Source organism: Phoca vitulina, unplaced genomic scaffold (assembly GCF_004348235.1).
Source record: "Phoca vitulina isolate PV1807 unplaced genomic scaffold, GSC_HSeal_1.0 scaffold16, whole genome shotgun sequence".
NCBI classification, from domain to species: domain Eukaryota; kingdom Metazoa; phylum Chordata; class Mammalia; order Carnivora; family Phocidae; genus Phoca; species Phoca vitulina.
In genome coordinates, this window is record NW_022589719.1 from 21237617 (window position 1) to 21265217 (window position 27601).

Here is a 27601-nt window from a genome sequence, read left to right on the forward strand (position 1 = left end):
AGCTCCACACCACTTCAAAGACAGGTTCTAAAACTGATCTTGCTTGCATTGTTTGTTTCGGATTTGAGATTACTTATTTAAACATCTGCCAAATTCGGAGTTGACTGCCTCCTCTAGGCCTGATGGTTCTTAGATTCCTTTAATGACAGTTTTAGGACCTCAAAATACTATAGACTCTTCACTCCTTTTCAGATGAACACTACCCAAGCAATACCACCTAAACTCCCTGTAGTTCTTATCTAAGGGTGGGAAAACCATTCCCTCTGATGGTACTGGATCCTGAAGCTGCCACTGGTATCGGTGAAGAAGGTGGATGATTGGTAGTGGGCTGCCTATACCTGAATCCCTCAGGAAATGTGCAGGCTACCATTCTGACAAAATGGAGAGGACATTCCAGCCTTCTTTATTACCTCTCTTAGAGCAGGGAAAGAAGTGGGTGGGGGTGTGACCCAAGGTAAAATTTATTAACAACGTCCACTTATAGTGCAGTACACTGGTTTTGTTTGTTTTATTTGGGGTTGGGGAGGAGTCTTAAATGGGGATCAGAATTTAGTTTTTCCTTCTTTAGATGTTCAGCCAAAGTGGGGGCTTGAAACCACGTCTTATGAGGAGTGGCCGAAAGAACCAGAGGTATTTAGCGTGGAGAGAGGAAGCATGACATCATACACAGACACATAGACACACATACTTCCTAATCAAGGCCAGTTAGTTCTCCCTCCTTAGTATTTTGCAAGTCAGCTCACTTCTTTTCATGCCCTGTGATTCCTTCCAAATTTGAAGCCCCTAAATTTTTCAGAGGGAACTGCTGGAACAGCCTAACCAGCCTTTTTACACCACCTTGTCTCCCTCCAGTCCAGTCTCCGTCCCCCAACCAAAGTGTTATTTCACACTAGGTCACATCACTTTCCTGGGAGATCCTTCAAGGACTTGTCCTCAAGTCCCGACTCCTTGATGTGACCTATAGGGAAGGACCTACCTGACGTGGCTGCCGCCCACCTCTCCAGTCTCCCCTCAGGTCTACGTCCCTCTACTTCTCTGCATTCGGGTCACGGCCCCATCACTCTCGAACCTCACGTTCCCTCAGGCAGCTCACTCTCCGTGGAAGCTCCCCCGTCACCCACTTGACTCATGCTACTCATCCTTCAGTTCTCAACTAACAGTGTTCTGTCCTTGGGGGCCAGTGGGGAGCCTTCCAGAGTCGGCCAGGTCTCTCAGCCACAGAGCTTCGTCACGCACAGCACGTCTTTCCTTCACTCAGCAGTTCATTCTCAGTGTAGTGCCTCTCTACAGGTTGTAAGCCCCATGAGTGCTGGTCCCGCGTTCTTTTTGTTCTCTGCCGTTCCCTAGCCCTGGGCCTCACCTACGGCAGGTATACAACAGATGGTTTTTGTTTTCGTTTTGTTTTTATATTTTATTTATTTATTCACGAGAAACACAGAGAGAGAGAGAGAGAGGCAGAGACGGAGAAGCAGGCTCCCCGCTGAGCAGGGAGCCCGATGCGGGACTGGATCCCAGGAACCAGGGATCACGACCTGAGCCGAAGGCAGACACTTAACCAACTGAGCCACCCAGGCGCCCCCAACAAATGCTTTTGAATAAATAAATGAATGAATTACAAAACTGAAAATCCTCATTCTTTGGGAATAAGGAATCCACTTATTGTATGTGGCCCTAAAAGGCTGAATTTAGATCCATCGTTGATATTTACAGTCAAGTAAATCGTGAGAACTTTGTGATCTTTGGATCTGCCAGAAGTGGAATGGGCCAAAGGTGAGTTCCCCTTCTGATTCTAGGCCAGAGGTTGCAAACCAATAGTCTGGGTTGCATGTGCCCTACCAACATATTTCAGTTGGTTCAGGCAGTGTTTTCAGAATTGGGATATTCCACACCCAACGTCTAGCTTCTCCGGGGGAAGATCTGAAAATGAGGAAACTCGGACCTGAACTGCTGCATGCCAGTAAGTGGGCAGGGCGGAGGAGCAAGCAGGTGAGTCTGCTGAATAAAGAGGCCTGCCCTCTCCAGCTCACTGCAGTCCCCACTCGCCCCTGCGGTCTGGCCCACTGTGCTCCTTCAGGTCACCTGCCCGGTCCTGTCAGGCATTTGAGTGTGCATTCCCCTGTGCGGGTAACTCCAGGTATTCAGTGTACTCAAACTGAGTAACTGCTTGATGGAGTTGAAGGATTAGAATGGTTTTAACGAAATCAGTCTCTTCCGTCCCTATGATTATCTGAAATCAAAGCACTTAGAGTGCTTTGCATGCTTTCGAAGAGCTATTTTTTCCCTGCTCCTACCACTATGTGTTCATCGTATGTGGCTCAGCCAGAAGTGTGTAATGCTATGCCTGGTCCATGGCATAGATAATAAATGTTTGGATGAATGAAAAGCCCAGGAGAAGCATTGGTTTCCTTTTTCTTACCGGCATTTGCCTTTGGCATGTGATACGGCACCAGTAGAGGGAGCCCTCTAATAATTTGGAAATCTAGGAGAAGACTCTCTGTTCATCCCTCTAATTGTATTTAATTTAGGGATTATGCTAAGAATGTATTCCTCCCTGCTGCCCCAAGAATTTAAGTTAACAACACTGGGAAGTTAATAAATTGTGGGAAGGGAGAGTATGACCTTCAACCCTGACCCCCACCTGAGGCTTTTCTAGATGAAGACGTTCCAAGTTAGTCTCTAGAGTCTTTTAATCCATTTTGAAAGCCGCTATCCTTATGCTCCTAAAAATTTCCAAATAATTGGGTACATTTAGCCCTTAGGGTCTCATAGTAACAGGGCTGCCTCAGGCATAACTACAAAATGATGGGTTTGCCAGACAGCGTGACAACCACTCTTTGCATAGCTTTCATCTGTGAAAAACGAGTGAGTGGTTGTAGATTGGTTCTAAGGTTCTTCCCAGCTCAAAGCAAAGCTAGTTTATAGGAGAAATGCCTTATATATGGGTGAAAATGTAAAAATCTCTTTGAGAACTTTAGAAATTATTTTCTCCTCCTAAAACCTGTCACTTTTTGAGAAGTCAGCTTATTTGGGGAAAATTTAAGTAATGGAAACTCTTAGCATATCATAATATTGCTAAACTTGGAAAGCGGTGTATGATGGTATATGTGTTTTTTAATTTTTGTTTAGAGTTATAGATTATGGCTTTAGATTCATTATTATCCATTGGCATGCAGCCCTCTCTGTTCTGGAAAGTTCTTTTATTTTTCTTCAGTTCAATTATTTTAATATATATCAAAGCAATTTATTACAAGAGGAAAAACTTTGTTTTTTTATGGTGTGGGGTTGAATTTCAGATTAAGTAAAATGGGGGGAGGCAATGGTAAGGAGCACTCTTAACTTCCACATACTTAAAACGTTATTAAAGAGGAAAATGAAATAATACTTGGAAATCTCAAAGCACTCGAAAATTTTTACCTAATTAAGCTTTTTACCCCCCACGCAGTAAGTACTCCTTTAGCCATACAGGTGACATTCTAAGAATTTCTAAGGAGGTTGTATTCTCAGTACCACAGAGCTCAAATTACACAGTTTCTAAAGGAAATGTGTGCGGTGCCATTCCAGCATGACTTCCAATGAGTCACCCTCTAATTTCTCCCAAACAGACATGGTGTAACATCATTGTTATTTTATGTAATTCTTTTCACTACCAGACTATGATTTTTCAAATTATTGTTAATGATTCCAACTGAAAACTTGTTTAAGGCATTTGTATCTATTTCCTTCTAATTTGTATGAGTTCATGTTTCAGTTGCTTGAATTCAGATCCTGTTTACTCCACGCAGGTTTCTCTGGGCTAGAAGGCAGGGCAGATGTGGACAAAGTGGTGATTTGTGATGACCTAATTATTTATATGAATAGCCTGGATTCTTGGGGCTTTGCCCAGAATCTAGGGTTAAGTTGTTACACTTTAAATTCTATTTATATATAATGGTGATGTAGGTGACAATATTTGTTTCCTTATTGTACTAAGTGACCTTGAATTTTAATCTTTCCATTTGGGTTTTTGGTTGTCTTCTTGAGCATAATACAGTACTGTTTTCTTTGTCCTATTCTTTACAGAAACTGACAAATGCCAGAGGTTACATGATACAAAAATAATTTGCTTATAAAAATAAATCACTTGCATGTAAAACAATTTGCATAATTTATGTAATTTGCTTGTACAAGTTTTTATAATAAACTAAAATGCAGGGAAACCTAAATTGGCTTTTGGGTATAAAATAAAATTCCTTCTATGAGCTCTTGACTACTGATATCAGAGAGGTAAAAGAGAAAAAAAAATTATTCATGTTAATTTCTTTCAGAAATAACATTTTTTGTAGGGGCTTTTCTAATTACAAAAACAGTGCAAATAATTGCCAAAAAAATGTGAGAAATATTTAAGAATACTAAGATGGTTACATTTTAATATAACATTTTCAGAGATTTTTTTTTAGGCCAGCCAATGCATTTTTAAGTCCGGTATCTCAGCTAAATGATCTAATAATACTGATTTGATTTTTTTTTTTTTTTAATGAGCTAAATCAGCCTCTTATTTATTTCCCAGCCAGAATATATACAGCTGTGGTAATAAATACCAGTAAATACTTCACTCTTGAAATTGAATATGTGGTATCCCCAGAAAGAATTCTAAATTGAGCTGTCATTGCTAAAGACTTTCATTTATTTTGGTATATTTGTATACGCTATGGCCAGCTTGCATACAAAGTGATGCAATATATAGGTGCAATATAATATTATATTGACCTTTCTCCCTTTGGTTTTAGGCTTCTGGAACTTTTTTGTGGTGAGGATTGATGAAAGTGTCACTAAAAATATATATAAGTAGGAAATATTTGTTTTTTCTGTAAAGATTTGAAGCTCTCATTGTTGAGACTACTGCAGCGACTTTTATCACTTTTAGGAAAGAATTAAATTTAAAGTGTTTGCTGTACACTTTTGGAAACAGCTGCAACACAGAAGAAAACAAGTCTAGAAATCATGTTTACTGCTACTTTTCTAATATTCTTAACCACTGAACTTACAAGTCATGGTAGCCTTATTTTAACAGTATCTTAAGAGGAACAAAAAATTTCCTGGTATAGCAATTATCACCTGCGGATGGCCTAAAATTAGCATATTGAGTTAACTCCAGAAACAGCTTGTGAGCTGTGAAATGGAGTTCAGAGAGATAGTGAAATTTCACAGAAACGCTTGGTATATGGTATAAATAACCAGATATCAAGATAGCAGTCGATGCCTACAAAGTAAAATGAAACTACTAATAGCTTAGTTAAAATATCCTATGTAAAACTTGATGTCAAAGAGAATTTAATTTGATGTGAACATAGTGAAGCCTCTCTGCTTATGCATAGAATTTTTTTTTTTGCTTATGCATAGAATTTTAAGAATTATTTGTATACACATACACAAACAAAGAAGGCTTGAAGCCAAATTTATGATGACTTATAATCTGGTTGGGAGAAAAGAGAATTTAAGTATAGATGAAGATGTTAATCAGGTTTATAAAAGCATGCAGATTTCAAGTTAACTTTTCTCAGGCTTTTCAGTGTTATTATTTGACAGATCAAAAAAGATGTTCCATTCTTTGGCAAGGAGAAATAGTTTAGAGCCAGAATTTAAAAGGAGAAGCAAATGAACAATGCAAAAGAATTTAAATTTTTCATGAGAGGACTTGATGGATTATTTGGTCATTGGGCATCTGGCAAGTATTTCTGGCCCTTTAATAGCTAGGCATCAAAAACACTGCTTCTTCCTCTTTGTGTTGAGTTACTTAAACTTGAGTTTTTTTTTTTTTTTTTTAAAGATTATTTAAGAGAGCAAGAGCGAGTGAGCATGCATGTGCAAGAAGGGGGAGGAGCAGAGGGAGAGGGACAAGCAGACTCCACGCTGAGTGTGGAGCCTGGCGTGGGGCTCGATCCCACAAGCGTGAGATCATGACCTGAGCCGAAATCAAGAGTTAGACGTTCAAGTGACTGAGCCACCCAGGTGCCCCTAAACTTGAGTTTTAATTCATATGTATAAAGGATAAATTTTGGTGCCGCTTCGGTAGCACACATACTAAAATTGGAATCATAATGGAGAGTAGCATGGCCCATATGCAAAGATGACCCAGAAATGCATGCAGCTTTCCATAATTTTGATGTTAGCTTATTGTGGTAATCCTTTTGCAGTATATACGTATATCAAAGTATTATGCTGTCGAGCTTAAACTAACACAGTGTGCTGTCAGTTATATCTTACTAAAACTGGGAGGGGAAGGATATATTTTGAACATGTCCATACATCGAAGACCATCCGGAAAATATTTAATGTTTAGCTATTAATGTAGTTTTATAAGTAAGATTCTATTTTATGGGGTTTTATTTTGTCTCTGATCATGGATAATTTTTTGCCATTCAGAAAGGAAACATTTAATGTATGACATGCACACAGTGTAAGGGAAAAAATAGCTCCCATGCATGCATTTATATTTCTTCAATATCCCAGCTAAAGTGATATTTCTTACTGGATTATGTTTAGGAGTATAAATTTATGTCTTGGAAAAAAATCTGAATTGAACTTAACAACTCTGCACAACTGTTAATAATAGTCATATAGTTCTGAGATCCCTGGTCAGAATAAAAGAATCCATCAACAGATTTTGTAGATTTTCCTGGGAGTTTTCCGGGTTGATCGCTGCCTACAAATCCCATCCCTTCTTTCCTTTTGTGTAGGAGCGCCAATCAGTGGTTACCCCAGGGAACTGAAGAGTTAGCTACTCTTCGGTTAACAAGTCTCATTTCCTAGTATAGATGCATGTACACACGTACACACACACACACACGCACACGTGCGTGCGCACGCACAGGCACACATCCCTGCCATTGGGCAAGAACATGTTTATTATCAGTCTTTGTACCCTGTTTCTGGTGGTTTCAGGACTTGGAGGACTGAATGATCGCTCCTGTCCATGGAGTGCTTGGGGACCTCTTACGTTAGCTAACCATTATGGTCCCCTGAGGAAATGTGCTAAATAAAAAATGTTTTCAGATTTTGCTAGGAATGCATATAATATATCCTTACAATAAAATACTCTACAATGGTTAATATGCCTGAAGTACGTCTGTTAGTGCTAGCATGGGAAACTGCCCATGATGTAGTATGATACGCACATTGCATGACATATATAACAGGATGCCCATGAATTTCTTTATAAGCTCCGTTCAATAAAAGGTTTTTGTAAATGCATCACTTCTATGGCATACATTGTAGTTTCTTGCAGCTGTTTGCCTTTTTGTATTCTATTCCTTCTACTAGAATATTTTTTCCGCCTGATGAATTCCTGTTTATTCTTTCAGAACTTAACTGAAGTATAATCTGTGAAGCTCTAGACCTGACTCCCCAGACATAACTAGTTTTTCTCTGAAGCATTAGTGCCCTCTGTTCTTACCTCTATTGTACCACTCATAATATGTCTTATAATGATTTGTTTATATGTACATCTGTTCTCCGGCTAGGTAGTGAGCTCCTGTCAGCCAGCCTAGGTTCGAGTACATAACATGGCCTCGACAAAACAGAAGAATGTCTCTTTATTACTTCGTGTTGCTCGGGCCATAAGTTGATGTGCATAGAACATTTTGAGAGCTCTTTTTTTTTCCTGGGTTTGATAAAGTAACATCCACTGTATTTTGTGATTCCAGTTCTTTAACTCATTCATATGATTATTAAGATTTTTTTTAAAACTTCATTCAGGGGCGCCTGGGTAGCTCAGTGGGTTAAGCATCTGACTTTGGCTCAGGTCATGATCCCAGGATCCTGGGATTGAGCTCTACGCCAGGCTCTCTGCTCAGCAGGGAGTCAGCTTCTCCCTTTGCCTCTCCCCCTGCCCGTGATCTCTCTTTCTCTTTCTCTCAAATAAATAAATAAATAAATAAATAAAATCTTTAAAAATATTTAAAAAATTAAAAACTTCATTGAAGGATAATTTATAAACCATAAAGTTCATCTACTTTAAGTATATAATTAAATGGTAAAGAAATTCAGAGTTGTGTAATCGTCACTAAATCCAATTTTAGAACAATTCCATTACCCCAAGAGTATCCCATCTGAGGTATTTTTCAATATTGATGGAACTATCCAGAAACTTGTGTTGTGGGTTGAACTTGATGACCTCAAACTTTGTCATTATTTTTGGCTCTAAACTGTGTCAGTCACGACATGCTTAAAGGAGGCCTACATACGTAGTGGCACTGCATGCTGGCAGTGAGGTACGCCGGTTTCTCTTCAGAGGCTTGCTGTGTGACGAGCTCTGCGCTGGGTCCATTGTATACATGACCTCATTTGAGATTCAGAATAGAATAGCCTGTAATGTAGATGCCTTCTTTATTTAATCCATACGTACTCTGCAGAGAAGGAAGTAACTCAAGGTCACACCACTGGTAAGTGGAAGGGCTGGGATTTGAACTTGGACCTGACTGTGTCCCACACTTGCCTGAACATTCAGTGGCTATATATTGAGCAATTATTGTGTGTTCCCATAAAAAGGCACATCTTAGGAAACGTGTAAGCAAGTTTAAAGAGTTACTTAATCTGAAAAGGGAGGAGGTAACTACAGTGTTGAAAGGATCAGCTCTGAAATGAGCTTTTTCTCTGACTTGGCTCCATCCGGTTTGGTTTGAGGCCCTGTGGGCGTATCCTGAATTGGGTCAGCAAACCTAGAAAGAGAATAAACAGGACCATGTTGTAAAAACTGTAAAATACCGAAGCCACTTGGGTTGTCAACATCATCTCTGATTGAGTTTGCTTTGGGGATTATTTCATCTTTCAGTCTTAAAATGTTACCATCGCTTGGTTTTCGTTAACACAAATGGTTGATTTTATTAGTTAAGAGTTGTGGTTTGGCTGCTCTAACAGAGACCTAGCAGTGGCTTAAAATAGAAATGTATTTTTCTCTCAGATAAAAAGCTGGGTAGGTAATCAAGGTTTGGCATAGTAGTTCCCCTGTCTTTAGGGAACCTGCCTCTTTATCTCGTTGCTCTGCCCCCATTATCGCACGGCTCTCATCTTGGGGTTTAAGTGGGTTGTTTTAGCTCCTTCCACCACATCTCTCCAGCCACCAGGAGGAGGACATGTGTTTTTCTCTCCTTTAAGGCCATGACCAAGAAGTTGCTTGTGTAACTTCCAATCACATCTTGTGCCACAGAACGTAGAGAGCACATGCCCCTCATTCTGTGAAGACGACTTAAGTATGAAAAACGTAGACTTGTATGTAAGGAGGGAGATATGGAATGCTTTAGGCCAAACTCTTTCTCAGTATTTCTTTCTTTTTTTTTTTTAATCTGGGCCAGAAGATTCGGCCAAATCCAGAAACTTCTGTCGACATGATTCCCCCAGGCTTTGAAGACACTTTTTTTTTCTTGTCAAGGTTTTTTTTTTTTTTTTTATGTTGTTAGTCACCGTACATTACATCATTGGTTTTTGATGTGGTGTTCCACGATCCATTGTTTTCATATAACACCCAGTGCTCCATGCAGTACGTGCCCTCCCTAATACCCATTACCGGGCTAACCAATCCCCCCTCCCCCCTCCCCTCTAAAACCCTGTTTCTCAGAGTCCGTAGTCTCTCATGGTTCATCTCTCCCTCCAATCCCCGCCCCCCATTTTTCCCTTCCTTCTCCTAATGTCCTCCATGAAGACACTTCTTTGTTTCAAAGTTGGCAGTGTGTCAGTCTATCTTTCATGATGCAGTGTCAGTTTGAACTTGTTTTTCCTGGAAAAGTATATGCAGCAGCTCCTGGCTTGACGTCTGGGTTGGGAGCGCTGCATATCAGATTTTACCTTGGTAAAGCTGAATACATTTTCTTTCTCCAAAATATTTCTAGGAAAAAAATTTATTTTCTTATCAGAGTACTGTTTTCATTAAGACATGGTAGTATTCAAGATAAAACACTTAAAATTCCTGTTTGGCATGCATGCCAACTTTTCTGTGATAAGGCAGCATTTGCTTCTTAGAAAACTGATGATACCTGCAAATCAAGAACTCATGTTCTAACCTCAGTACTTAACTAAGACATGGCCTTGACTAAGCCAGTAGATGTCTTAACTTTTCTTAGTTAATAATATCTTAAAACAGAGTTTAGAAGTAGACTCTCTCATCATATTATATGTACTTTTTTAAAGATGTTATTTATTTATTTGAGATAGAGAGAGAGAGCAGGAACAGGGGAGCAGAGGGAGAGGGAGAAGCAGACTCCCCACTGAGCAGGGAGCCCGACGTGGGGCTTGATCCCAGGACCCCGGGATCATGACCTGAGCCGAAGGCAGACACTTAACCCACTGGGCCACCCAGGCGCCTTCTATTATATGTATTTAATCAACAATTACGAGGCCCTTTGAAAATGCAGGTGTCATTTTTCTTTGTTGTTGCTTTCGAGAGATCACAGATAACCTTAACTTTCTTTAAGGATGGGTTTTACTCACAGCCAGCCTGACCAACAAGGGAAATGAAATGTGAAGATACACTTAACATTCGCCAACCTGTCACTTTAGGGCATTCTTCTAAAGGCTTTTTTGATAGGAAAAGATCGTTTGAGGACTTAAGATTAGAAATCTTAAGTAATCTTGGTTCGCAGATATTTCTTTTAATAATGTATGTCCCTTTCCAGGAGTACATTTTGGGAGACTAGAGCTCACTGTAAGTCCTTAATTATTTGAAAATCTCTGTGCCAGTATTATGTTTCAGGCAAGGCTACTTTTAGCTAAGTTTACTGAAAGTATTCCCAGTGTTATCTCCAGTGATTTCATCTGATTCCTTTTTATGCACTCTTGACACAGCCAAATTATATAGAGTATATAAAATAAACTGCTGTCTGTAGAGTGGTGAGTGGTTTCGTGATTCCCTTCTGTTTTGAGTGGGTGGCTTCTCTCCACTCTTTATCTGTTACCCGTATCCTCAGCCATCACGAATGTTTTGTTTTCTCTTTTGCAGATGACACGATTGGTGCTGCCTGGTATGGTGGAAAGGTGAGTCACGAGCTCACACACAAACACTAGAGAGACAGAGCTCATGATTATTTATAGGGAGAATCCTTTCTTTGCAAAATTCATTGAAGTGACTAATGAACCTATCATCCATGTCTTAGCAACAGAGTAATGTGCCTGGCGAGTCACACAGTGGAGTATGAATCATCCGGTGGTGGAGGCCTTTTCCACTCGATTCCCTTTTTATTTCCCTCTCCAGGGTTGTGGTGGTTCCTTTAGATCAGGATTAAAAAGTCTGCCTGAGTCACCATCACCAACTCAATTGCCTGCTATTCTGAGGGGGCGGATAGAGTTCCTGGGGTATTCCCGGGAATGCCTTCTTAAAGCTATCTGCGCTCAGAACTAAAATCAGTGGAGTTGCACAAAGCAAGACCCCATCTTCTGGTTGTTTAGTTCTTAATGGGTGAATGGATATATGAGGAACTTAGGCATGTTCTATATAAAATGGTTATAAGATGTCAAACCCACCCTTAGAGCAGAAACCCACACCGTGGAGCCCCCTCTGTGTTCTGATTTGAGTTGGGTTCCACTAGGATATATGCTGGGTGTCTTCATTTTCATTGAGAAATGTGTCGTAGAGTTTCTTCTTGAAATAGCATGAAGTGTAAAATTGTAATTAAGCTCTGTTTCTCCCTTGGAAAAGCCTGAATGATGTCTAGGCTTTCAAAAGAAACCTGTTGAAAAGATCTGGGCTTGCATCTTGAGCTAGCTTGATCGTTTGCTAAATTTAGGGCTTCACAGTCATCCTTCCTCTGCAAAACAGCTTTGAGTTTGGAAGAGATCCAAAGGAATCACAGCTTCGGAAAGGGCAGAGCCCAAAGACCTTACTTCTGTGAAGAAACCTCTATGACCAGCTTCCGGCAGGGTTGACAGCTAATGTTTATTGAGAACCTATTACATGCCAAGTGTTGTATGGAGGACTTGATGTGTGTTAACTCATTTAACTTTGATAGCCTTCCACCATTGTACGGAGGAGGAAGCGAGGTTAGGAATCCATTTTGTTTGGCATCTACAGAGACTTGTGGAGAAACTGCTTCTTTGCAGTTTTTGTTTGTAATTCCATTTTATGTGAAGTTTGGTATATTTCAATTCCTTTAGTAAAATTTCCCTTTAAACCCTCAGACTGCTTCGTGTTGGTTGATAGTGGGAGTGTGCCCCTGATGGTCAGATATGGAAGTGAACAGACAGTGGTCTAACCAGACAGAACCCTAAGAGATTACAGAGAATTGGGGCTGACAGGGTAGAACCCAGGAGGGATGAAATTTTGGCCATCATCTTAATCCAGTTTTGATATCTGCCAGTGACTTGTACTAATTCAGGACAGTAAGTCCATCCATTAAAAACAAAATACTTATAAACCACAGAAGTGTTGGAAAAGGAATTTTTAAGTGTGTTGGTGAAAACCATATCAAAAGAGATGACGGTTGTGAAGTAATCTTGCAGATCATAATGGATTTAAATAGTCATGGAATTTTAGTACTTTAAGTAGTTGAAACCAGCCCCCCCCCCCATTTGATAGAAAGTGAGTCCCAAAGAGATTGAGCGCCATGAAGCTTCATAATTAGTTAGTAAATGATACAGACATAGGGTGCCAGGAACTTCACTCCTATCTTTAGAGACCTAGCAGCCATGATCTCAGTTCTAGCTGGAGCATTAGATAAAAACAATGCAAAGAAGAGGTTCCATTCATTCAGCAGGCACTCACTGAGTAGAGTTTATCATGGGGTATACAGAAGATGAACTGGATCTTTGCCTTTAGGAAACCAAGTTGATTTTAAACTAAAGTTGAGAAATGATCTGGTGAAAAGCCATCATAGGCTATGGACTGAAACTGACACCATGAGGGTGATTGTGGCACTTGCTAAGAACCAGTAAGAAATATAAGTGGACTTTATGAATCCGTACTTTTGGTTAGGAAAGGGAACAGCGAAGTCCACTCGAATTAAGAGTTACTAGTTGTATTAATTAAGGTAAGCTAACTGCTATAAGAGACCATCCCAAGATCTCTGTGGCTGACCACTCTAAAGGTTGACTTTTTTCCTCCTGATACACAGCCAGTGTGGATCAGTGGTCGGGGCTGTGCTCTACCCAGTCATTCAGGGATCTCAGACTCCTTCCAGGTAGGGGCTGTCCTCCCCTTGGACCTTGCAACTCTCCGCTGCATTTTCTTCATCCAGCTAGCAGAAGAGGGAAGAGAGAATAAGGATGATTTTGTGGGAGGTTTCATGGGCCAGGCCTGGAAGTGGTATACATCACTTCTGCCAACAGCCCATTGTCCAGAACTCAGTCGCTACCACTAACTGCTCAGGAGGCCAGTAATGTCGTTAGCTGTGTGCCCAAGAGGAGAGGAAAAACTCCAAGGTAACCAATCATCTGAAAGCCTTCTTCCTTACACATGTTAAGTGATTTTATTATAGCCTGCCCTTTATACCGTCCTTAAATGGCATATTTCCTATGGTTGATTTCCATAGGAGTCGTATTTCCATTGAGTAAAGCAGAGTCCTTTATAAAGATCCTTTGTTGTTGTTGTTGTTGTTTTTCCCCTTTCACTGATTCTACCTCTGATGTATGAGATTTTCTAAACCCTCTACAACGGTAGCCTAAAGCCAACTATCACTGAACAAGTATCTATAATTAAACTAAGGTATTATTGCCACAGAAGTAGAAAGTGCATAATTACATTATAGAGGAAACTTGCTCTTTCCACTTCTCTGGAATTATAAACATTGTGTACAGCTGGAGCCAGGAGGTGGTTGCCATAACAACCATGGAAAAGCTAAAAATAGCCCCTTTCATACTGTATTGCTTAAGGTGGAATTATGACATGTTATGGTGTTTTAGGGCAGGCAGTTCTCTTTCATGTGGGAAATGTTTGCAAACTTCCTTCAGCAAAGCAGGATTTGTATAATGTATTTGGATTGCTGGTTCTAATTATATATCTGACCACTCTGTTCCAGGATTCTTTTCTGACATAGAACTATGTTTGATACGTTTCTCAGTCTTCTTGAGAGTCTGTTAGAGAATTGTCTGTACCAATTTCAGTGTTATATTTAAGCTTAAATAAAAAAAAAAAAAGGTAATGACCCTCCAGGAACCCACTTATGCACTCTCTGATAAGAAATGGAAATAGGAAAAATCATCATGGAGTGTTTTCTGCACAACCTCCCTTACCTGCCATCGAACTCTGTGTACAGTTAGCTGCCCACATCAGAGTTGACCCTGCGTTCCAGTCCTTCCCGGGCGCACTTGCACCTCCCCATCTCTCTCCCCGGCATCACGGGGCAGTGCTGAGGTTCCCGAGGAAGGCAGAAATCAGTGACTTATTCAAAGGAGACCTATCACTTCCTCTATGACAATAGTATTTTTACAGAGATGTGACAAGGATACTGCAGCAGTCTGATGGAATAGTGAGGGCATTTATGGGAAAATAAAGGCCTGGCAATTTTTTTATCCAGGTGACAATTAAGGAAAGTGTTAGAATGGGGTTTCCACAGGTCTGAGGGAATTCTACCAGAGAGCATAGCTATAAGAAGGTATAAATACCAGATACTGAATTTTATAGGGTTGGATGAGTTCACCATTTGGCTTGTAAGAGGGCTAGTAAATGAAGAGAATATGTTTCTATGAAAAGGTGCTTCCTTATCAGCAGTGATGTCTTCTGCTTTGTTTTTGCAGTATTTTAGTTCTGGTAGATCCTCAGTAATTTGTACCACTGAGACACCATGGTGTGGCTGTTAGCAAGTAAGCAGTGTGATGAATTAAGAATGTTCTATCACAGAAAATATTACTTGACTTGTTTATTTGGATATTTGTTATAACAGGCTGGGAAGTGTGCTGAAGTATGAGCAACATGAGTCTTCATTATGGAACTTCGGCAAATATTGTTAATGTACCTTCCAATCTTAGAATTATTCCCCAAGTCCCCGGAAAAATGAGAGATTAACTAAGGTTCGGTTTTATGTTTGTTTTCGTGTGCAATTAAGCGCGGCCCATTTTGTCCTTCTGCTTGATATAACAGAGCTGTCATGAGTCTGGCTCTGCCATGGAAACTGGTTTGACGTCACTAATTCTGCTTAGATGGAGGATTAGAGTCAGACAAAGTAGTTGATTTTAAAGACGGGTCCTTTGTGCCTCACAGTCCCAAATGTTCATCCCCATCTCTACATGAAGAATAGATACTGTATGCAGTACAAGGATTAAGACAGTTCTACCAGCATGTTGTTTATGATTCAGACAAAACTAAGTTGAATATTATTATCCTTGGAGAGAAAGAGAATTCTGTGCTGTTGTGTGCGTGGGTGTGGGAGGAAGGTTTTTGCTAGACAAATATGTGTGCTTCTTGTTGGCGCAGAGTTTTCGTAGAACGGGTGTTTCTCTGCTGTCATTATGATACAATTATAAATGCTCTCCTTTTATTTCCTCAGGTCTAGGTCGCCCTTGCTTTAGACTTTGTTGGTCTTGGGTTTGTTTAATGTATTCTCGAGTGCAAATACTTTGTTTGAATAACGTTCCCTCAAATTCTGACTTTTCACTAATTCCAACTAACTCTACCTCCTAGAAATTTGAATTGGGGTAGAATATTTGAGAAACAAAGATCTTAGTTGCCTCAAGGGGTAAACAATTAAAGGAGCATACCTGCATAATTGTGACATATTTGATTATTGGTCTATTATTTTTGAAAATGGGAAAGAAGTTTTTATTGTCTTTAAATACATTTTCCTGTATTGAAATCATTGATTTGGTGAGTGAAGTTTTAAGAGTGAGTTTTGGTAAGATCAAGATTTCATTTTTAAAATGCATTTGATAACATTAAACTTTAATTTTAAAAGACTTTTAAATTGCATTTCATTTGTGAGGAACGAAATTAAAAATGTTAAGATTTTTGTTCAAGGGCACATGTAACCCCCTGCCAATCTGAGTATAATGGAGCACATAATCCTGCTGATAAAACCAGCAGCGATACATTATAGCTTCCGTGAAGAACATTATCATCTACAACTACTCTAAACTAGCTTTTTCTTCATTTGCTCCGAATGAGTGAGGCCATAGCAATTCCTGGTTACGCGAGAAGAGGTTAAAATAAAATGCTACCTAAAGCCACAAGAATGCTTAGGGCTCAGAAAGGGGGTGCAACTTGTCAGGATCTGGGGTTACTTCTCAGAAAGCATTCTGGGTTGCAGAGGATACCATAGCTCTTAGCTTTCATGTGATGGGATCTGCTTGAAGCTTAAAGGGGACACCTTATAATAGATCATAAATACACTTCTCTCCCTCTCTGTCTTTTACAGCTTTATTGAGATACATTTCACATACCATAAAATCCACCCATGTAAAATGTACAATTTGGTGGTTTCCAGTGTGTTCACCAAGTTGTGCCACCATCCCCACAATCTAATTTGAGAACATTTTCAACACCCTAAAAAGATAGAGATATTTTAAACATCATAAATTAATACTCTATTAAAAGTCTCTAGTAACAAAAGTCGCTTTTGTCCATTTTGATCAGAGGAGTTTCTCACAAATATAGCTAAAATCGAAATCTTAGATATTCATTCCTAATTACTAGTTTTTGCCTTAGAGTGATTGGGTCCTAACTCCTGATAGACACCCTTACTCCTTTACCAATATTTAAAAACAAAAGGCTTTTGTGTCTCTGAGATACAAGCAAAACGTACAAGAATGATATAATCAATGCATTGACTAAATATTTCCAACTTTCTTTAAAACCCCAATATAACATTTTTAAATTTGAGATTTGATTTTGATGACCAAGATTTCACTGCTTAGAACGTGTGTATTACTAGTAAGGACTTGGGTTCAAAAATAATAACAAAAGACAACAACTTGTTTCCAGGGACACAGTAAGCTGAGGGTCCAGACTTCTGTTTGATGGTTGAAGTGGCATCTCGCCTAGAGGCCGACAGATGGACTGGGTGACCTTTGGGGATTATTTTTTTTTTTCAGATTTATGTCTAAAATAACTTAGATTTCATTTAATCATGTTTCTTTTATTATTTTGCATAAAACAGATCTACATAGTCCTTTTTAAAAAAATACTGAAAAAAAAAGGTCTTGGGGGAGGTAAATTCAGAAAAAGAACAAGGGGAAGCTGAGTGGAAGCAAAGGAGCCTCACCTGGAGGACAGGAGGTAGGTAGGGTTGCTTGCAGTAGCTGAAGGGGACTGACACCCCACCCACTACCCCGAGAAGAATGGATTTGAGGAGGAAAGAGTTAGCTCTTAATTTGTTGAAAATTCCTAAAACCCTAATTCCACACTTTACCCATATGTGCTTGCTGACAACTATTTATTTATTTATTTATTTATATTTACAGCATTGCTTTCCTCCAATTAATTTTCATTTATTAGTAAAATGAGTAATTCCTGGTAACTTTCTGACTTCTGGCTTTCAGTAGTCTCCAGAAGTTACAGTAGAAATTGAGCTTGGCCTTTTGGCAAAGAATATGGTTTGATCTCCTATAGAGTCACAAAATTTTATAGTCCGCTCTTTGTTTTGTGACTGAATATCTACAACCTGGAGGAAGTAGGAGGGCAGAACATAACCATTCACGCATCGCCAGGAGGTTTTATTAAGTACCTGTTACATGCTCAGGACTGTGCAGGGGGTTTTGAGGAAAAGTGTAAGACAAGGGCTATGATGTGCAGAAGCTTAGGGTTTTGTTGAGGGAGAAAAACATTTATACATATGCGATGATGAAATGCTACAGCAAGGTAGTATGTGCTGGCAGGCCAAAATAAAGACGTGCAAGGATTATGAGTGTTTCTAAGAGCGAGGATTCTTGGTGATGTGGCCAGAGAAGACCTCCGACAGGAGAGATCAGCTGGAGGAGACTGTAGCTCTGATCCAGTCATGCCCCGGATTACTAAAACAGAAATGAGCTAATTGCAGGCAAGAGCTATTTTTAGTTGATTGAGTTATGCCTCATTCACTGACCAAGGATATCTGTGCTGATGAAAGGTGAGGGGAGATGTGTGTGTTAGAAAAACAGCCATGTTCTTCTGTTTAAAATAATTCTGTGTCACGAACTGTAATTGACAAGCCATTGTGTCTATGATTTCCTTCTGTTTACTTGGTGCATTTTCCTTTTTAGATCTAAAGGGGCCATTCTGAACATTTCCTCTGCCAGCGGCATAGCCCCAGTTCCACTGTTGGCCGTCTACTCTGCAACCAAGGTGAACACTTTTTTAGTAAATCATGTCAGAGTAAGAATGACGAGAAATAGGCATAGAAGCTTCTTGGAGTTCTCTTCTTGGCTGTTTTCACATGGACTGGGAAGGAAAGGAATGGGGCAGCAAGATCTCAGATCCACAGATACGTTATCCTCCTAGTGGTCAACTGGCTTTACAACTGATACGGGCATACCTCGGAGTTATTACAGGCTTGGTTCCAGACCCCCACGATAGCGTGAATATCAGCAATAAAGTAAATCAAATGAGTGGTTTGGTTTTCCGGTGTATATAAAAGTTATGTTTACACTAGGGTCAACGTAAAAAGAAAAAAGTTAATGTTCACACTATACTGTAGTCTACTAAGTGTGCAGTAGCATTATGTCTAGAAAAGCAATGTACCTATTTTAATTAAAAAATACTTTATTGCTTAAAACTGCTGTCATCTGAGCTTTCAACATATGGTAGTCACTGAACACAGATCACCATAACAAATATAACAATAATGAAAAACTTGAAATATTACGAGAATTGCCAAAATATGACACAGAGAAAAGAAGTGAGCATATGCTGTTGGAAAAATGGGTGTCGATAGACTTGCCTGATGCAGGGCTGCACAAACCTTCCATTTTGTAAAGAACACCGTCTGTGTGAAGTGAGGTAAGGCAAAATGCAAGGAAACGAGGTATGCCCGATTTTGTGCTTTCCGTAGAGAGCTGGCCTAGGTCAGTTAGCTCTGTTGATCAGAACATGGTGTTAATGATGGGGGATTTGGTTCATGAACGAGTCACCTTTATCCAGCAAAAGTTCCAACTCTGCAGAGCTAAGTGGAAGAATTTGCCACCAGTCAGGACATAAATACACATAGTAGGTGCAAGAGAGCCTGGGTGAGAGTGGGAGTATTTTGCCACATTATTCAGAATTCATTGATCTTTATTGTCACTTCTGGAGTGAGACAAGGATTTTCTAGAACTCTCGGTAAGATGTCATAATTCTATACAATATCACCATTCACCTCTTCACATTACTAGTAGGAAAAATTATTTAAAATACATTTCCTGCTGCCTGCAGGTCCATAGCGTCTTCTTATCCATTGTTGAGGTATAGGATACATCTCTGAAATGAAAATGACCATGAGATGCTGAAATTAAACAAGCCTTTAGGGAAAAATGAGCAAAATATAATAAGACCTTGTGATATGTCAGAGAAGGAGAAGAGCAAAATGCTTGCCTTCTTTTTCACCTGACTCTTTGTCCACTGGAAAAATGTGAACAGTGACTACTGTTTTGAAGAAGTGTGGCACCACGCCCCACTCCTGCCATCTCCTTGCTTCCTGTATGTCTGAAATATACAGGAGGTAGGTTTAAAATGAACACCATGTTTCTTGAAGTGATTGTTGGACTTGAGCTTCTCACCCTGTTTTGCTCCATGGGCACAAGACTATGATTAATTGGGACCCTAGTAGAGTTGTTATTGATACTTTGTATTTTAAGCCTGAGATGGAGTCTATATTTGAAAAATGGTACATTATATTTTACAAATAGATTTAAAATTTTACTATCAGAAGATGGGCTGTCACATTTATCCCTACACTTTTTGGATCTTGCCATCCCAAAGGACGAAGAGGATGTTTGCTCTTTTCTTTACTGACAACAAAATCCCTATAGAGGAGAGTTGAACAGAACTCATATTGTATTTCCGTTTGAATGGCAAGTGGGGAGGAGGAACATATCCTTTGTTATATAATAAAACATTTCTTCTTGGAAAGTAATTTTCTGAAAAAAAGAAGAGATAAGACCCTTTTCTGGTTAAGTCAAAATTTGGTCTGAAGATTGTATTTGGTAAGAGAATAAAATTTAGTGGCAGATAAAAACAACTTGAGGTTTTGAGGGGTTTTTTTTAAGGTCTCTTCTGCATTTGAAATAAGAAGAATGATTAAGAACTCCAGTGTTAAATGGTTAGTTTGTTATTTGTGTTGCCATGAGTATAAATCAGGCTGATTGATGTAATGTGTGTGTTTCCTTCTCACTCCCACCCCATCCCAGGCTTTTGTGGATTTCTTCTCTCAGTGCCTCCATGAGGAGTATAAGAGCAAGGGCATCTTTGTGCAGGTGAGTGGGGTTTGTTTCAATTGCGTATCCCTGTTTTTGTGTGGTTTCCACAGCAACTGTTGCCGTCTTGGCAACGAACGAAAATCACATTCCTAAGGAAGTGAGTGTGACGTTAGCACACCATTAAAGACGTGATTTCTTTCTCTTTTATGCACTTAAGTCTAGATTTTAAAAAATTATCCCCTAGAATTCTGAAGTAGGGATACTTAAAGTAGGACTAAGTGCACGGTTTTATTTCTTACAGTTTTATTTTGAGAAAATTGGGACTATCAGTATCTCTTAGCTGCCAGATATGTAAGGTATGCTGTGATCTGTTCCCAAAGCCACAGTGTCAGAACCACAAGGGCAGGCAGAGAGTGCATAAAGCCCGCTCTTCCCAGAGCACAGAGGACTGCATGCACCAGGATGGCTTAGGTGTGGTAGCGAGTTTTCGTGTCTTTTTTTTTTTTTAATTGTGGTAAAAATACATAACAGAAAACACCATTTAAATCACTTTTAAGTATTCCGTTCAGTGGCATTAAGCACATTCACATTGTTGTGCCACCATCAGCACCATCCCTCTCCAGAACTTTCCCATCTTCCAAAACTGAAACACTGAGTCTGTTAAGCAGTAACTCCTCACTTCCCCCTGTCCCAGCCCTGGACACCCTCCATTCTACTTTCTGTCTCTCTGAACCTGACTACTCAAGGGACCTCCTGTGGGTGGAATCCTACAGTCTGGGTCCTTTTGCATGTGGCGTTTTGCACTTCGTGTGACATCCTCAAGGTCCACCTAGGCTGTACTTGTGTCACACTTCCCTTCCGCTTGAAGGCTGAAGAGAATTCCATGGTATATATACACTGCGTTGTGTTTATTCATTCATCTGCTGTTCGGTGAAATTAGGTGAGTAGTGCCGCTGTGAACATGAGGTATACACCTATCTTTTTGAGACCCTGCTTTCAGTTCTTTTGGATAGGTACCCAGAAGTGGAGTTGCTGGGTCAGGTGGCAGTTTTATTTATATATATGTATGTCTGTTTTTTTTTTTTTTTCTTTGAACTGCCTTACTTTTTTCCGTGATAGCTTACCTATTTTGTAGTCCCACAACAACATACCAGGGTTCCAACTTTTTCATATCCTTACCAATACTTTATTTTGTTTTTTATTTTTAAATAATAGCTGTCCTAATGGGTAGGAAGTGGTCTGTCATTGGGGTTTTGATTTGCATCTCCCTCATGATTCGTGATGCTAAACACCTTTTCAGCACCTTTTCAGCTGCTTACTGGCCATTTTATATCTTCTTTGGAGAAACATCTGTTCAAAACTTTCACCCTTTTTTATTTTTTATTTTATTTTTTTAAAATTTTTTTTAAAGATTTTATTTATTTATTTGACAGAGACACAGCAAGAGAGGGAACACAAGCAGGGGGAGTGGGAGAGGGAGAAGCAGGTTTCCCACGGAGCAGGGAACCCGATGCGGGGCTTGATCCCAGGACCCCGGGACCATGACCTGAGCCGAAGGCAGACGCTTAACGACTGAGCCACCCAGGCACCCCACTTTCACCCTTTTTTAATTGGATTGTTAGCTCTTTATTGTTGAATTGTGGGAGTTCTTTATATATTCTGGATATTAACCCTTTATCAGATACATGATTTGCAAATATTTTCTTCTACTCTGTGGGTTGCCTTTTCATTCTATGGATTGTGCCCTTTGATGCACCAAAGTTTTTAATTTCGATGTAGTCAGTTCATCTATTTTTCCTTTTGTTGCCTGTGCTTTTGGTGTCCTATGTAAGAAATCATTGCCAAATCTAATGTCATGAAGCTCTCCCCCTGTTTTCTTTCAAGAGTTTTATAGTTTTAGCTTTTACATTTAGGCCTTTGATCCATTTTGACTTAATTTTTGTAGAGACCTTTGCTTTTATTATGTAGCTAACAGACACAATGCTGTGAAAATATAATACGAAATATGAGAGGAAGCAAATGTAGGGATTTTTATGAGTATCTGTCTCAAAGCAGCTCTTATTCAACACAAAGAAATAATGGCTCACAGCGTTTCCCTGCTTAGGCACATTTTTAACGATGTCTTAGGGGAAGTTGCAATGCGTACCCCTTTCCTACTACCACCCACGACCTGCCCCCACTTCTTCACACACCCTGTTGTTCATCATGGCTCTCATTATTGCGAGCCTAGTATTTCAAATTTTGCACCCTGAAGCCCCAGATGATCAGTCATTGTAATAGCTAATATTTGAAGGGTTACGTTCCAGGCACAGTGCTATACATATCCATTATTTCGTTTTATCTTGTAATGACCTCATAAGGTGGTGTGATTATCATCTTCTGTAAATTTATGGAAATCAGAGTTAGAGAGTTTAAGCCACTTGTCCATGTTGAACCAGGACTCAAATCTGAGGCCGTTTGGCACCAAAGCCTTTGTTGTTAATCACTGGGCTCCTAACGTGAGGCCTTTAGGACAGCGCTGAACACATTGGTGCCGTCTGTGCTCAGGCAGTTACGGACTCAGCTCCGTTTCCTCCCTTGTATCTTTGGACGGTCGAGATGGCCCGAAGCGTTGTCTGGATCTAGCTTCTAACCCCTTACATCCTATGAGTGGAGACTATAGCTAAGTCACCCACAGTGAGAGAGAGTGGTAGGTAAGGGAAGGGTAGGCTCAATGTTTCCTCATCTTCCAGGGCCATCTTAGAGTCTGCCTCCTCGAAGCCCCCTCCTGAGGTCTCGCCCATGTCGTCCTTAGATGTCGTAGCCCTTTGACGTTATTCTGATTTGCAGCTTCCCATTAATACAAAGGGTACACTGGGGAGGAAGACAGGGTTTTCGAGAATCCTGAATTTTACACTGAACTACCGTACTCCCCCTTCTCTCCTTGACCCTGTCATTTTAATGCTAGTAGCTGAAATCTGCTGTGTAGAACATGGTGTATTTTGGTGACAAGGAGCCAGTAAAGCATTGACGGGATGTAAGGTATCACGTGCCACACAGTGTCGTGCCATTTCTGTTGTAATCAAGTTATTAATTTCAAAATTTTTAAACACCTACCGAGATTAAGCAGGAATCTCACAGATCCATCAGTGGGTGACCTTCAGGCAGCATGGCCAGAAGCTGCAAGTGCTTGAATGACAAAAGGGAGTATTACACTCTGTGAGCACAGACGAGCGATTTCTGAAATTCTCTGAACAGACAAGACCGTCTCCTCTCTCATTCCCACAGCTTGTTTCCCTCAAAGATCTTTTCTCCATATTCTCTGCCTATTAGCCTGGCGTGACTAGAAACTATGACAAAAACATATTAGCAATTTGGTTTTTGAAATGTTTAACTTTGATAAACTTGTTTTTCCCCAATAATGAATTCTCAATTATGTAATTTCATTGATCATTGTCTTCCTTCAAGTGAATTCATTCAAGGTTTAAATGTAGCGTGAATTTGGCAAAAAAAAAATAAAAGCTCACATGTTTGTGAAGGAAAGTACGGCTATCATTTCTGTGTGAACACATCAGAATGCTGAAGTAGAATAGAATGTCATACTAGTTCTGATCAAAGGGACAGAAACAGCTGGTCTAAATAAAGCTCAGAGTTAAAAATTATTGGTTTTTCTTTGGTGGTGGTTTATGTCTGCCCGTTTTTTTGGACCAGGAGTTATTTATTGGCAATTTTCTTTTCCACTCTATCCCCCATACTGTTTCCTGGGTGATCTTGCTAAAATCCAAGTCAGGTAATGTTGCTTTCTTTCATAGTCCTCCAGTGGCTGCCTGCGGTGTTTAGGATTGAATTCCGACTCCACAAGGCCATCGCCTCTCTAGCCACCCCATCGTCCCTCCCTGCGTCAGGCCAGAGTGGACCTGTGGTGGCCAGGACATGCTCTGCCCTCGCAGACTGGCTGCTAGGCTGGCATGCCTTTCCCCTCTGCTCCCCACTCCCCGTCTCCCCACCCCATTCATGCCTGAGCCTATGACCCCTATCTGTCTTTCAAGGCTCAGGCCACACTTTACCTGCCCTGGGAAACCGAATCTCAGCCACGTGATGTGCCTTTCTTTCTGCTCTCCTCTTTCTGGTTATATACCTTGGTCTGATACTCTCTGGCTCCCCTGCTTCCCCCCCACTTCAATATATTCTTGAGATCTGGATTTTTTTTTAATCTTGTTTGTCTCTGTGTTGCTAGTGACACATGTAATTTGGGGCACACTAGGGACCTGCCTTTTGCTTGGTATCAGGGAAGACTCTGGTTATGCATGGCCACACTTAATGGTACACAGACATTCATTGTAAAGGCCCTTTGAGCTTCTTCTCTTGCTCCCATAGGCCTCTGGTCTTGAATTTTCAACCTCTGTATCTAGAGGGCTTCCAGGCTAATGCTGTGTTGCCACATTTCAGTTTCTTCTAATCCTTGGAAGGAAAGCTATCTTTTTAGGTCTCCCTTCATGTGAATGTATATCAGATTGCTCTTTGGGGAGAAAAAGAGAGTGTTTTTTGAATTTAGGTTGTTTTATCTTTCCATCTTTCCCTCAACTTCTTTCCTATAATTTTGTGAGAGCATTTAAAATTTCCTTCATGAATTCAGATTTGCCATGAAATAAGCATTTTGTGGAAATGCAAATGAACAGTTGAGACAGCTAATGAAAAAAAAAGGTGAATTTTGGATCTGATAAATTCTGTCCATTATGTTTGAATTGAGGGTAAGAAGTTCATTCTTTGGTGAGCCTTATCTTGTGTTGGTATGTTGGTGAGGACTGTCTGTTCTCATTACTGCCCTATAATTAAAGCCCGGTCAGAATTATGCTTAACTCTTTCAAAGGGCAAAATCATAAGTGATCCGACTGGCTAGGTGGTGGGCCCCAGTACCAGCTCCTTCAGTATGCCCCGGACCAACTAGCCATGAATGCTGAAAAAGTATAAGAAATAGCTAAGACTAAGCCATTTTCTTGAAATTACACCTCTTGAACTCTTATTCTGTGAAACCTTCACAAGCCGCCTGGTTTTTTAAAAACTTTTTATTTGGAAATAACTTCAAATCTACAGAAAAGCTGTAAGAATAAGAATAATACAAAGAACATTCTAGTCCCTTTTACCCAGATTCACTTAATGTTATGCAGCTTACTTCATTTGCTTTATTATTGAAAGGTAAGTTGCACACATCATGGTTCTTTACCTCTAAATACTTCCGTGTGCACTGCCAAAGGTTAAGGATATTCTCTTATGTAGCCACAACATAGTTATCAACTTCAGAGTTAACACTGATATAATATTTTTATCTAATTTACTGTCTGTATTTCTGTTTTTGACTCCATAATATTCCTTATGGCATTTTTTATTCTCCAGTAAATAATTCATTCTAGGATCAGGTACTCTAGAGTTGTCCCATCCCTTTAGTTTCCTCTAATCTGGAATATATCCACAGCCTTTCATTGTTTTTATGACACTGACATTTTTAAAGAGCAGAGTACACATCCTGCTCTTTTTGATTGAACACTGCTTATCTGGGGTTTTTCTGATGCTTCCTCATGGTTAAATTCACATTATGCTCTCCTGGCCAAAATGGCACACGTGGTTTTATATCTTTCTCAGGGCATCATATCCAGAGACACACGATATCCATCTGCCCTTCATTGCTGATGTTGATTTGGTTGCTTCATTCAAGGTGTTACCCAGTTTCTCTGCTGTATAGTTACTGTCTTTCCCCCTTTGCATGACTAAGCAATCTGTGGGGAGGCACTTTAAGATCAGGCAGATATCCTGCCTCCATATCAGTTTAGTTTTCCCTAGGTTTAGCATCCTGTGATGATTCCTCACAAACCTGCCTTATGAAGAGGTTTTTGATGCTAAAGAGTTCATGAAGCCCTGCCTGGCTAGCTGGTCATTTCAAAGCAAGAAGTCACAGCTTCCTCAATCCAGGCCATGGTTTTATGCAGACCACATTTGTCACTGGTATGCTTAGGGGCAGTGAGGAAGGGATGCTGGGCTTGGCGTCAGCAAACCAAGGTTTTAGTTCTGATATCACCAGTCAGTGGTCATCTGACCTACAGAAAGCCGCTTCATTACTTTGAGCCCTAGTCTCTCCTTCTGGCAAGTGGGCACAAATGATGGGGCAGATATAAGAACACCAGAAACTGAACTGATATGCAAGTGTGAAGAAGAGAGGAAAGAAACTTGCATTTATCGAATATGTACAATACGTTCCATGTTTTCCACTATTTTGTTACCTTATTTGAGATAGACCTCAACCTAGTTCCATTTTACAGACAGGAAACAAAGAAGCGATAGGAGTTGTGTAACTTGTGTAAGGTCAGTCCAGTGTGTCAGACGACAAATGCCTGCTGCTTGCCAGGTCCTTAGCGAGGCAGGGAGGTAACAAAGGTGAATAAGACACCATCCTTGTCCTCAAGGCACACACAGAAAGAGAAGACAGATATTTAAACACATTACAAAGACAAGGGATGTTAAGTCCAAAACTAGAGGTATGTATCATGCACCACATTTCTTCAATCCAGACATATTTAGAGGGTACCTAGTAATCTGGTACCTGGGGATACAGTGGCTAAAAGACAGACGGAGACAGATGGATGTGGTAGAAACTTATGTTTAGTGGGGAGACAATAAACAAGTAAACAGATACACGAATGAGATGACAGTATACAGTGATAAGCGCTATGAAGAAATTGGAGGAGGGTGATGTGTTCAAGAATGTGAGAAAGTATGGGGAATTTACCGATCTCTGGATTTGTAACCTGGGTTTGAATAACTCCGAAGTCTGTGTTCTTTCTGTTTCACATGGAGGTGTTTCTCTGCACCATACAGTTTTCTTCCTTGGAGCTGGGAAACCAAGTGTCTGGAAATGCTATCAATGAGGAGATCATTTGCTAACTGAAACCATCCCTTAGGGTTTAGTTTATCTGACTCTTTACCAGAGGACAGATGAGGACATAGGTCAAGACCGCGAAACCCAGAGAAGGTGGTTGTAGGTTTCAGCTGGCCTGAAAATGAAATGGGTTTTCTCATTTTTAGCATGAGATTGCAGAAGAATACTCCATTTAGATGTGAACTTACTGTAATGGGGACATTCACTGGGCCCCCTTCTCTTAAGTTACCACCTTCCAGTGCTTGGTCCTCTTGGGTGATGAGAGATGATGGTTTTGTTAATTCAGCTAAATGCAGTTTTTAATCAGAATAAATCTAGAAAATAAAGAGGACACATTGAGATGAGGAAGAAAACAAAATTCAAGGTTTTTTTTTAACCAAAAGAAGATATTCCTGTTTTATATTTTGTTAAATATTTTATAGCTTAGAA

The 27601-nt window shown here is 40.1% G+C and overlaps 1 protein-coding gene, 1 long non-coding RNA gene and 1 other non-coding gene across 3 annotated transcripts in view; 2 read left to right on the forward strand and 1 right to left on the reverse strand.

Moving 5' to 3' along the window:
• The window catches only part of HSD17B12 (hydroxysteroid 17-beta dehydrogenase 12), a 156439-nt gene that overhangs the window by 121158 nt on the left and 7680 nt on the right, over nt 1–27601 (forward strand). The window contains exons 7-9 of the mRNA XM_032413947.1: nt 10970–11004; nt 18133–18214; nt 20254–20319. Of these exons, the coding sequence (XP_032269838.1) occupies nt 10970–11004; nt 18133–18214; nt 20254–20319 (183 nt within the window). The remainder of the gene's footprint in view (nt 1–10969; nt 11005–18132; nt 18215–20253; nt 20320–27601) is intronic.
• Nucleotides 6038–6141, forward strand: LOC116638971. Its single transcript, XR_004300739.1, has one exon. It is a non-coding gene; the product is annotated as a U6 spliceosomal RNA (small nuclear RNA).
• On the reverse strand, nt 18768–27495 carry LOC116638207. The gene is made up of 3 exons (XR_004300660.1): nt 27361–27495; nt 23359–23430; nt 18768–19324 (listed from the first exon to the last, which is right to left on the reverse strand). It is a non-coding gene; the product is annotated as an uncharacterized LOC116638207 (long non-coding RNA).